Source organism: Alligator sinensis, unplaced genomic scaffold (genome assembly GCF_000455745.1).
Source record: "Alligator sinensis unplaced genomic scaffold, ASM45574v1 scaffold47_2, whole genome shotgun sequence".
NCBI classification, from domain to species: Eukaryota; Metazoa; Chordata; order Crocodylia; family Alligatoridae; genus Alligator; species Alligator sinensis.
The window spans coordinates 1,877,614-1,890,315 of NW_005842150.1; the positions used below are offsets into that span (position 1 = coordinate 1,877,614).

Consider the following 12,702-nt stretch of genomic DNA (forward strand, 5'->3'; position numbering starts at 1 on the left):
GGTGTGCCTATCCCCAAGTTGCAATAGCCTGAGCCCACAATGCTACAACAGGAGCTGCAGTATTAATAGCTGCCACCAGCCTGCAGAAAGCAGGGACAGAAAACATTCTTCCTCTCTCCTCCACAGCCTGCCCTCCAGGCTAGGGACAGACATTACACATACTGTGGTTTAAGTGATCAGAAACTGGTTTAAAACTGTAAAGATGTTCAGTGCACATACTCCAGTTTCAAAATGGCTGAAACCAGTTTGAGATAAACTTGGTTGAATGTAGTATCAGACTTAACTGATTTGGGTCAAACGGGTTTATGCAATGTCTGTCCCAGACCCCTTCCTGGTTTAAGTTAAATCAGAGTCCACCAGCATCCCAGCATGCTCTCTGGGCTGCGGGGGGCTGTCTGCTCCAGAGAGCGGGTCTGGCCCCTCTGCTGCCTGGCTGGAGCTCTGGCAGAAACTGCACGTACAATGGGATCTGCCTGGCTTCCTCCCGCTCCACCCCTCCCCCTCACCACTCCCTGCTGAAGCAGGGATTCCCCTCTCCCCTCTGCCTTACATGGACACCTCTCAGCATTACCTAGCACACCACATGCTGGCTATGGTCCATGCTGTGGGAGACGGGACAAAGACAGACAGGACTGTGCCTACTTAGGGCTCTTTGGAGCTAATCAACAGGTAGTTGGTAATGTCCTTCAATTCCTTCCTTGGAAAAAGTTGTTTAAGAAGAGCTTGAACTAATGAGAGAAGCTTTTGTTTTGTTTGATGGGCTGATAAATGCTAACAGCTCCCTGTGTAACTACCTTCTGTGTAACTCAATGCTGTGTTATCTACAGCGAGGTGGGGAGGAGGGGAATCCCTTCCTAATCAAAGCATCCAACTGAGGCCTGTCCATGCCCCTCCGGCTCAGCTCTATGAAAGGGAAGGGAGGGCTGCTGTAGTGCCCCCTGGCTTCTAGCCTGAGCCACTGCAGGTATGTGCCTGCATTTCTAGAATGAAAAGGGAATGTCTATCAACCTCCAAATTGATTCAAGCATTGCAGGCTAGACTAACCTGCAAAGGTTGAATCAATACAGGCTCAGGCTTTTTGAATGTCTGTCTCTAGCCAGTGGTCAGCATAACCCTTCCCTCTTCTACCCAGGTATTGCAAGAGCTTGCTATGCCTCTGCAATGAGTCATTTATGTCAGTTATATCTCTCTAAACCTATTCCAAACTATCCCAAAACTTCCACCTACAATTAAGCGGGTAAATAATCGGGAAACATTTATTCTGTTTTAGTTTTTTCGCTGAGCCGTGTCATTCAGAAACCTGGAAAGTTTCAGTCTTGCAGTGGGTCTGCAGTAAGAGAGGCTGTGGTACCTCCATCCTTAGAGGTTTTTAAGACCAGGCCAGATAAAGCCTCGGCTGTGATGATATAGCCCAGGGATGGTCCTGCTTTGAGCAGGGGGTTGGACTACATGACCTCCTGAAGTCTCTTCCAACCCTAATTTTCTAAGATTCTTTGACTCTAATGACCTGAGCTGATGGATACTGCCAAGGATTTTTTTCTGAGCATTCACTCTGCGGGGTCAGTGTTATACCCTCAGAAGCATGAAAAAAAATCTTATTTCTTTAATGTTTCTCTGATTGCAGCATCCATTGCTGATATGGATATACTATTGCCATGATAGACTATTGCCAAAAATAATATAAATTATCACAGCTCCACAATTATTTTGTGCTCCTGCTATCAGCTGGATGGCTGCTTCCTTAGTAACAAAGCCCACAATAAAGATTTATCAGTAAGCAACAGTAAGTGGGATACTTGGATGAGTGTGTTGGTTTGTTTTAAATCTGTACAAGATAAGGAATCCCAGATGTGTAGCCCCAAATTTGAACTCACCTTTAAGTGTTTTTTTCAGCTAGCATGAAAACTAAGCATCCTGCCTTGGAGTGTAATCCAAATCCCCTCCTACAGATTTATAGCTCTTATTCTTTCAAGGGGCAGCACCGTGTTTCTCCCCCAACCCCTATCTCTACCCCCTATCTCTACCTCAAGGGACCAATAATTGATATTGATATTGACCCTGCATTGATATTCATCTTTCCTATTCTGATAATGAGAAACCCAGTTAGCCCAGTGGGTATTTGCTGATCCTAGTCCACTCTCCTATTCTTCCAATGAGAAACCCTTACATGGCAATGTCATAAAGGAATCCAGCTGATTGCATCTGAGCGACACATCCAACTGATGTAATGGATGTTACATCCACCGTTAGCCCAGTGGGTTATTCATAAGGACATCTTACCCAGGGAATAAGAGAACCAGATTCTAGGCTCCCCCTCACCCAGAGAGGGTTGGAACCCACATCTCTCACTGCTCACCAGTTCTCTAAACCCCAGATCATGGTCTAGGCAAGATGAAGCATACCCTCTACTGGGCAGCAAAGAAAGAAAGAGTTACTTGGCCAGAATAAGAAAATGCAGGAGCAAGAGTGGGTTTGGGAGGGAAGGAGGCCTAGGCTCTGGCTCCTAGTTCCCATGCAGTTCATGCATTTTTATCCAATGACTATTCAATGCAAAATATAGTAATAGCACTGGGAGCATAGGCAGGGAGCACAACTCAGGATCCAGGGTATGCTTCCTCCTGGTAAAGTACCCTCCTCACTAAACCACAGAGTCATGCTCCCCATTGTTTAAAGGAAATCTGAGATTGTCACATAATCACCCAAGTCCAGGAGCTGAGACTTTAAGAAAAACAGCAAATGGCACCTGACCCAGGATAAAACTACAATACCAGACATCCATGCAATGCGAGGCTGACATTTCCCATGTGACAAGACCTTAGCCTTTTGTAACCCCAAGAAATGCAGTCATTTATCTGTTGTATACACATTCATTACACTTTTACCAGATGGTGACTGAAAAAGTGCTTCAGTGTGTTATGGGTTACCCAGTCTGTCACTGGGATCATCTGCATACAGCTAAGGTTACAAAGAGTTGGGATGCTGGAAGGCTGTGCTTCCTGCCCCTGCCAGATCCCTGAAGCTGGAAGAGCCTTCCACAGTTTTTAACCGAGCCATTTCAATACATCTGTTCTGCTTTGACTGTGTGTTTTCAGATATAAACAAGAGAGGCATAAAGAGGCTTTTTGTCTCCCTAACTGCTGCGGTTGCACCCTGGCCTACCCTCAGCAAATATTTATTATTGATTTATATCACAATAACAATTTACGAGCCCCACTCATTGACCAGAACCAGATAGTGGTAGGCGCCGTACAAGTTTTAAATAAAAAGGACAGAATCCATCCCAAACAATCTACAAAAAAATATAAGACAAGAGACAAAAGGTTGATGCAGATGGGGGGGGATGGTTGTAAGGTACAGAAACTTGTAGATCAAATGTGTTCCTTCTTCAGACACTCAACATGCTAGGAAAGAACTTCTCTGATAAGCTAGTGTATGATACAAGATACTGTATTATCTCCTTTCTTTTCTTGCCTGAGCTATGCATCCCCCACTTCAACAGAGGAAGTACCCACCTGGGGTTTGCTCTGGTGTTCCACCAAGGGCTGGTGCAGACTGCTCATGCCTGGTCAAGCTCACAGCTTAAAAAACAAGAACAACTCTATTGAAATAAAGCAACTTCAGCTTTTGCATATACTCAGGGCTACCTGAGGTTAATCCAATATCATGTTCAAGTGCATCTAGTAATTCATTGTTACCATACAATAGGTTAGAAGAGTTGGTTTTTGTGCAGTAGTAATTTTTTTTGTATTCCATAACTCTTGTTTTCTTTATTACTCCATTTTGCTGATCCAAGAATCCTTAAGCAAGAAGGACCCATGCAGAACTAGGAGCTAAGCAAGAAGGGTTATGTAAGATTCACAGAACACTGTGAGTAAAATATATTTAGAGAAAATAAATGACCTCATTAATCATGGTAGCTCACTAGTACCCAGGATTTCTGTTAATTTAACAGGAACTATTATTAGGCCTTGAGGGGGTGAAGGGAGTTAATTGTTGCTGAATTATATTTTAAGTAAAGGGCTAGTTATCATTTGTAAAGTGCTCCAAAAAGGTGGGGAACATTTGGTTTTATTATTGCTTTTCTTGTAGTATATAAAAAAATATTCTACAGTGTTGGCAGTTTGTCAATTCACACAGCCCAAGAGATTTTCAAGAACCTAGTACCTTATGGTAAGATGTTAGTAAAAATGTTTTGTGGGGACATTACTATGCTGAAAAGAAAATTTTCAAATGCAGAGTAGCTGCAACAAGGAATTTCTAGTTGTCTGCATAATCTAAACACATGCACAGTGCTATATAAAATGACACAAATATTAATATTAAAAAGCTGGAAAAACAACATTTCATTTTCCTGGAACTACCTCTTCTCCGTGCACAAATCTCAGTCCACAGCCCACCATATGTATTAATACAGCCTTGCTTCAGACCATTTCTTTCTATTAATAAAATAACTACAGCACAGAACAGGAAAGCTGTCTAGGCTTTTGGCAAAAGTCACTGGGCAAAGTCCAGATTGGTCCCCTGGCACCTCAAACACAGGCACCAGAGCACCTAGAAATAAGGAACCTGGCCTCAAGGGGTGATTCAAAGATGTAGGGTTAGCCCCTTAGGTCCATGATATGGTCACTGGGGAGAGTTAGGAGCCACCAAAGGGCAATTCAGAAGTTGCAGACCTAGGTGGGGAGCCACCTAGAGTTAGATGACAGGCAACACTGGAGCACAAGGGTGTTTCGCACCTGCCCCTCTCTTGAGCTTAGGTGCCTGACTACGGTCTGCACATTATGTGCCTCGGTTCACTCAGGATGGGCAGGGCCTGGCAGCATTAATGGCAATGCCCACATTTTGCTTACTGGCTTGGTAGATGGAGTGTTCACCCAGAAAGTGGGAGACCAAGTTCTGCATCCTCCTGAGTCCAAAATGATTCACTCCCACATCTCCCACCTCCCAAGACAATGCTCCAGCCACCAAGGTAAAGAATAGTCTGGGGGGCACCTTCCACCCCTCTTGTTGATGCATGGATGTTTTGCTGAAAGAAGTACAAGATGCATAGGGTCACTGAGAGAGCAAGTAAGAGGCAGTATGACTTTATAAACCAGTTAGGAGAACAATCCCCTGAGAGAGGCATCCAGGGTTCTCACCCTTGCTGCCAGGATAATTTCTGTTTTTTAACCACTGTGTAATGGAAATGGCATAAACATTTCTCACAGCAGGGGACAGACCCCAGGACTCCATCACTGCACCACAGCCCCCTAACACTGCACTACAGAGGCAGGCTCCCTCTTGCTTGCTCTCCTTCTGGCACCATGAATCTTGTACTCTTGACTACCCAGTCAGCCAGCTTCAACAAGACAAGACAAGAAAGCACCCACACAGCCTAACCATAACTTGGAGGTTAGGGCACGCTCCTGGAAAGTGGGGGAATGTGGGTCTGAATCACCTGCATGTAAGGAGGATCTAAACTCTGATCTTGAGTTTTTGTGTAAGTGCTCTCACTTCCAGTCTACTGGGTGAAAGGTGAGCCTTACCATTACTTCCTGAGATGACAGAAATGCCTGCCCCCTGCTGCCCTAGATCAGATCCCTACCTTCCAATAGAGTGGGAACTCAGAAACACTTTTGTGCCTAACATTTTGACTGGTTAGGTGTAGATGCCTCTCTGCCGATCAACCAGATGATGTGGATTGCCCTGGGAAATACCTAAGTCTCCACATTCACTGTATAGAAATCCTAGGCTTCTAACCTGTCAAATTTGGATCATTCTCCAGGACGAGGAGAAAACAAAACCTAGGTCTCCCATCTTATTGGGTACTCTATTAAGCTAGTGTGCAAAAGATGAGTGGCAGTGACTCTACCATGAGCAGCTGCGCTCTATGCTAAACTCTAGACTGTTGACGTGGTAGGCATGGTCAAAGCACCCTTAACAGATCATACTTAAAAGCCTATTTTGTAGTCCAAAATGTAGGCACTGAATGAATTTAGGTACCAAAAGACTTTGTGGCTGCTGAATAAGGAGTTACTCTGGATCATTTTGTGTGACTTAAGCACCTAAATTCCATTTTACCAACCTGGAACAGGCCCACTGACTCCTAACTATCTGAGTAAGATTTGAGGCAGTCCAAAATGCCAACCTGCTAACATATGCCAGTTGGATGAATACTGAAAGCTCCAATGTGTACCCAGGAACAGGATACAGTCTTAAGTGAGAAGATGCAGGCTTATCACAAAAATATAAATGGATACTCAACGAATTTTGGTGGTTAAGGTTTCTGGAAGGGAGAGCGCCCTCTTTGATTCCACTGGTCCCTTCACACTGTCCCTCAGGGAACGCACACTCTTCTGACGATTGCGTGCGAAACGAGCCCTCTTGATCTTCCACATTGCTGCATCACTGAGGTTGGCGACATTTGTCCGGACAGCAGTGATAGCTTTGCAAATGCAATTGACCAAGTTAGGATTCATTCCACAGCTTAGTTAGGTCCTACTCCTATAAAATGCCTCATGCCAGGGGGCCCCAAGCCCCACTGAAGTCAATAAGGTTTCATATGGGTGCAAGGGGTCCACTTGCAAGGAACTCATTTGTGAATCCTAAATTGTATAATCCCAAACATTTTCAACAAGTTTAAAAAAAGGTAAATTGGTTCCTTCCCTATATATCAAAGATAGGGCAAACCAGACTCTTCCATCTAAACCCTGAAATTCTTGCTAGGAGAGGGCACAATTCTTTCACCATTTCAGAGGGCAGAAATCTCATGAGAACAGGTCAGGAAGGTCCAGCACTGTTGAATCAAAACTCGGAGTCTAGTCTGTCTAGCATCAGACTCCAACCTTAAATAGCCTACATCTAATTGGATTTGGACCTCCACATGCCTTTGTAAACTGTTTCAGCATGCTTTCTCACTGGGAAGTTACACCAGCAGAATTCCATTGGCCTTAATGGAATCAGTGATGAGATGTGCAGGTGTCCATAAGACATTCAAGATTTAGATGTTTACAATCTGAGTGACCCAAAAAGCAGAAACTCAGATCCCCTACACTCTTTACAGTTATGTTTGGGAAAGTAATAGGCAAGGGGCAACAGATGACATTTGCTGCATTTATGTGTTAAATGCTTCCAGATATCCTTACTTTGTGTTATATAAAATAAGATATAAAATAATCATCCAAAGACAAGTTCCTTATTATTTTGTCGTAGCCTATTGGAGGATTGAAAGAGATGGCACCTAACAGGTACTGTAGAAGGAAACAATTTATGTGCAGTTCATCTGTTAACAAATATTTGTTACAGGTACCCTGGGAATTAACAGTTGAGCACCTGAACTTCCCATGTTATATCATTGTCCCTATTTTTCCATTTGTGTTTTTTTTGGATTGTACATCTTCTGGACAAGGGACTTATCCTCAGCATAACAGGGTCCAATCATGTTTAAGGCCTTTATGAATAACAACAAACTAAAGATCCATCTACACTGAGGACCAAGAACAATGTTTAGGGAACTTGCACAAAAATCCAGTCTGGCTAACTTGATTAGTCATAGAATCAAATCACATTTCAGCCAAGTCAGAGAACCAGGCTCTAGCAAAAACAGAACATGGCATCCAAACCTGTAAACACAATATAACAAGAATGGACATCTCTACTGGGCAATCAGAACACACAAAGACTGGGTTATCCTCTTTTAGTTTAAAATGACTACATCAGTTCAGCAAACTTGGTTTAAGCCCCAGAGCAGATGCAGCCTTCATTTCTCCCATTCCCTCCTGCAGGTATCTGAATTCAGGCAAAGGTGAAAAAGCGATGTGTTTTGGATTCTGCTTACTTGTTGGAAAAGGGAATTCTTTGTTGCAGTCCAGATGAAGCTGTGCTTCCAGAGAAAGCGTCTCAAAGCGATTCACAAAGAACTCCCAGCTCAAAGCTGGAATGTCCCTCTTTAGAAAATGAAGGAGCAAAAGCTTGCTAAGAATCGTGGGTCTGTCCTTGACAACTGTATCAAACTGGAAGTCAAGGCAGAGGCAGAGACCCTGGGAAAAAAAAAGATAAGAACTCAGATGTGAAGAGTGTATCTTTAAAAGCACCAAACTTCCCAACTTCTCCAATCATCTAACCCTAAACATGAGCTTACTTCTGACACAAATCATGATTAACTACTGAAATCAGTGTGCAACCATTTAAGTAAAGAATCAGGCCCTCTCTGAATGGGGAATTTTCTATTTTAATTTTAGGAAACACAAAGGCCTAGAGCACGATTCTGCCCTGTTGTACATACAAAACATAAAATTCTGCTTTGTTCCTTCTTGTTATGCTATCCAGTGGGATTATCCCAGTGTATTGACTTCCAGTCTTAGAAGTGGAGCAAGCAATCTAGAGTTATGTAGGAATCAATATACTGCCTCTAGAAACAGTCCCAGTCTTCTAATCAGATGAGAAGTTGCTCTTAGTATCAGCTATGCAGATGTGTCCACAGTGTACTTGCCTTAGAATTCTTGGGCCAATTCTGCCTACACTTACATTTAGGCAAAACCATTACTTCCAAGGAATCATGAAATGTAATTGGGGTTGTGGAAAATTTAGCCATTCATTTTCACCCTTGCTATAAAAGTAGTTTTGGTGCAGGTGCATTTAAATAACACATATATGTGTATTAAATAAAACAAAAGAGTGCTATTAGAAGGGATTCTGCCTGGTGACAGGAATGCAAGGAATTACAGTGCATGGACAGAGATACATTACACATCTCTGTCCATGCAACCTCCTATTGATAATTGATATCAGCACCCAGAAAGATTCTGGATCCTATCATCAAGGAATCAATTCTAAGCACCTAGAGGATAACAAGGTGAGCAGGAATAGTTTACACAGATTTGTTGAGAGCAAGTCATGGTTAACCAACCTGGTTTTATTCTGTGACAAGTTTATGGGCTTTGTGGATGGGGAGAAAGCAATGGATATGATATATCTTAGTTTTAGTATGGCTTTTGATATTGTTTTCCATGGAGTCCTCATAAGTAATATAAGGCAATACAGTCTGAATGAAACTACTGTAAGGTGAATGCATAACTAGTTGAATCATTTATCAGAAAGCACTCATCAATGGCTGAAAGTCTAACTCAGAGAATGTATCAAGTAGAATCCACCCCAACAGGGCTCTGTCCTGAGTCTGTTCAGTATCTTCACTAATGACTTAAAGGTGGAACGGAATAGACATACAGTAAATCTGAAGATAGCACCAAACTGGCTGGAATAGCAGACATTTTGGAGTATAGAATATGTATTCAAAATGACCTTGATAATACTGGAGAAATTGTCATAAATTGGATTAAATTTAATAAGAAAATTGCAAAGGACTTAGTACAGAACAAATCCAATGAAGAAATACAAACTGGGGAACAAATTAATAGTCAGCAGTACTGCAGAAAAAGGCCTGTGCATTACAGTGGATTGTAAGGTGAATATGAGCCAACAGCATACTACTGATGCAAAAAATAAGGCAGTAGAATACTGGTCCATCTTAACATATATACCATACACAAGTCAGGGGAAGTAATTCTTCCACTCTGTTCAGCACTGGTGTGGCCTCACCTAGAGCACAGTTCCAGTTCTTGGCTCTGTGCTTCAAGGAAGATGTAGACAAATTGTAGCGTCCAGAGGTAAATAACAAAAATTATCAGAAATCTAGGAAATATGACTTATGAAAAAAAGTTCTAAGAACTGTGATTCTTCCACCTGGAGAAGGGAAGAATGAGGGGGGATTCAATCATAGTCTTCAAATACAAAAATGTGGTTATAAAGAGGGTGGCAGTAGATGCCTCTTTATAGACAAAAAGTAATGGTACAAGGGAAATTTAAGTGGGGTATTAAGAAGAATTTCTAACTATGAGGGTGCAATAGCATTGGAACAAATTACCTACAGAGGATGGGGATCTCTAGAATGGAAGTTTTTAAAAGTAGGTTAAACAAACTTTTGTCTAATCAGCTCTTAAAAATGGAGATGCTTTTAACCTGGATGGTTGTCTCTTGACCTCCTGCGGTTCCTTTCAGTCCTATTTTTCTAGGACTCTGTTCAACAGTGTCACATCTATAAACTTATGGATTTCAATAGGTTATTCTACTAGCTGATCTCTTTTAAGCATATTAACCTTTTATAGAAGCAGAACATTGGCTGCCATGGTTCTCCTGCCTTGCCTGTGGCAGGTCAGGATGTTATGTCTTGTGTTGTGTCAGACGATAATCTTACAAAGAATTTAAACTATAAATTGTATAAGTTGGTTTGGATAGGGATAATCATGCCTCAGAAAGGGGGTTGAACTAGATGACCTCTGGAAGCCCCTTCCAGTCCTACTTCTCTATGATTTCTATGATTTCTAATTGAAATCATAATTGAAAAATCTATTTTAAATTGCTTAATAGTGATTTAAGTCAAAACTATAGTTCTGATCCTGCTCTTCTTGTCCACCCAACATTCCCATTGATTTCACTGGGAGGTTTAAGTATAAAAAGTAAGGTAGGGCCTGACCCTAAATCGGGAAGATAGATAACATGGCTAAAAGTATCAAAGTCATCAAGTCTGATTATACGTAGTTTTGTTTTATTAGCCCAAGACTCTTGCTGTTGGTGCCAGCATTTGGGTCTAGAACAATGACAATGGAAAAAAAACATGGAAATGCAGCATATGGGAGACAAGTATGTTTTCCTTGCCAAGAAGAATGTCTGACTGGATTGGAAAGAAAAGTCTGGCTTTGGAGGGTTACTTAACTTTCAGTGCATATCACCACTGTTTCAGAACACCAGAGGATGCATTTTCAAAGTTTGACAAAGCATTGTAGCTATGCAACTCCCACTCATTTCACTGTACACTTCCTAAGACATGCTTTGAAAGTGTATCCTAGGTACATAGACAGACAGATGTATAGGTAACCATATACTGAGCACATCGTGGAAACATCTGCATTGCTAATACCCAGAATGACCTTCCATATGACAGGTAATTCATAGCAATGCAGGGTTTAGCACTATTCCTAGATGCATTGCCTTTATTCCTACATAACTCTAGAGTGTTTCTTGTACTTACAGATAGGATGAATATATACAGAGGTCACAATTCCTGAACCTTTTAACTGCATTTTATGGACAACAGTATTGGAATTATTACTTAACTATACTTTCAGTTGTATCTACCAGTAATTGTACAATGACAATTTCCATTTTGCATACATAACATAAGCCCTGATCCTTCATTGATTATATATGTGTTTCATTTTGATCATGTAGGCAGTCCAATTAGTAGAGACCGAAGTTTAAGCACTTACATACATTTTTCAAAGTCAAAGCCAGATCTAGTTTGTTCATATATGTTTTTTACTATCAAATTACCTGTGAATAATTTACCCTATGTGAGCAAAAATGTACCCTAGCTTCACCCATATAAAACTACCATATTTTCCTGCATACCATATACCAACAAATAAGACATGCACTTTGTCTTTGGGAAAGCAGATTGGAAGAAAAAAAAAAGTTATTGCTGCATACAGAATGGGCATAGCCTAACCTTCAGCTCATTCAGCCTCCCTTTCCTGTTACAACTACAGTTGTAACCTTTTCATAGCTGAACTGTCAGTAGTTCTTAGATGCTCAACCAAAAAGTGAATCTGTAGCTGCTGCTGAAGACTGGATTCCATAAGCAGATGTAGGATTTTTAAAAGAGCTAAAAATAGTCTTCAGGGCTGAGAAATAAGGGAATTAAGACCAGGAATAGCTATCAGGCAGCAAAATTACCAAAGAAAGGATAGCTTGATTCGTGAAACATCAAGACCTTTGAAAAAGAGAGAGGGTCGTTAACATATGTGTAGTGAAGTATGATCTGCAGGAATCAGGTATATTATAATGAGCCATGAAGTCAGTTAATTTCCTCAGCACTGCCTGAAGAGAAATGCTTGCTGCTGCTGCCAGGCAGTTGATTATAAATTTTGATTTGAGTAGGTACCAAAATAGGGTGCAATTGTACTAAGCCACCCTCCCAAATCTGCTCTGTTCAACTCCATCCCTCCCTCCATGCAGCTTCTGGAGGAAGAGAAGGCAAAGCATCATCCTTATTCTTGTATTCTGGACAGAAAATCAGATTCCCTGTTTAAGAAATGCAACCCAATTTTGGAAAGCTAATTTTTTTAGCATGGTATATGAGTAAATACGGTAATCAGCATGCTGTCAGAACTGTTCAGATGCTATTCAGCCTATTGTAGGCGTTAGTGTCTGGAGTCAGAGGAATACATCTAGAATATGTAACAGGCATTTTTGCCTGTGCATCTCCTACTTACTAACAGCCTTAAAAAGTTTTGCCTTTTGATGTGATAGTGATAGGCCTTCCCCACTTGTTAACAGGAACACCATTCATCTTTGGGTCTGAAATCCAGTCTTTGTTCCTTGTGCCTGTCTTTATAGTTAGTGTATGTGTTTTTATTAATAAAGTGAACCTACCTGTAAAGCTGGTCTCTTTATAGTATCAAGCAATAGCCCAGCTCTTGTTGCTACTGCTGGGTTGACATCTTCCACAGCAGTCAGAAAACAGCAGAATGCATGGGCCAAGGAATATTTAAGTAAGTGATTTTTTGTCACTGAGTGAATATCCAGAAACCTGCACAACACGGCCACCTTCTCCACTGCCACGGCCAAGCCCCAAGAGAGAAAATATTCAAATTAATTCTGGAAGTG

The 12,702-nt window shown here is 41.5% G+C and overlaps 1 protein-coding gene across 2 annotated transcripts in view; it reads right to left on the reverse strand.

The window, feature by feature from the left end:
* UNC79 (unc-79 homolog, NALCN channel complex subunit) overlaps nucleotides 1–12,702 on the reverse strand; it is a 180,364-nt gene that overhangs the window by 99,685 nt on the left and 67,977 nt on the right. For both annotated transcript variants that reach the window (XM_025206315.1, XM_006025493.2), the window contains 3 exons: nucleotides 12,469–12,650; nucleotides 7,817–8,018; nucleotides 6,245–6,424 (listed from right to left, as the gene is read on the reverse strand). In XM_025206315.1, the coding sequence (XP_025062100.1) occupies nucleotides 6,245–6,424; nucleotides 7,817–8,018; nucleotides 12,469–12,650 (564 nt within the window). The remainder of the gene's footprint in view (nucleotides 1–6,244; nucleotides 6,425–7,816; nucleotides 8,019–12,468; nucleotides 12,651–12,702) is intronic.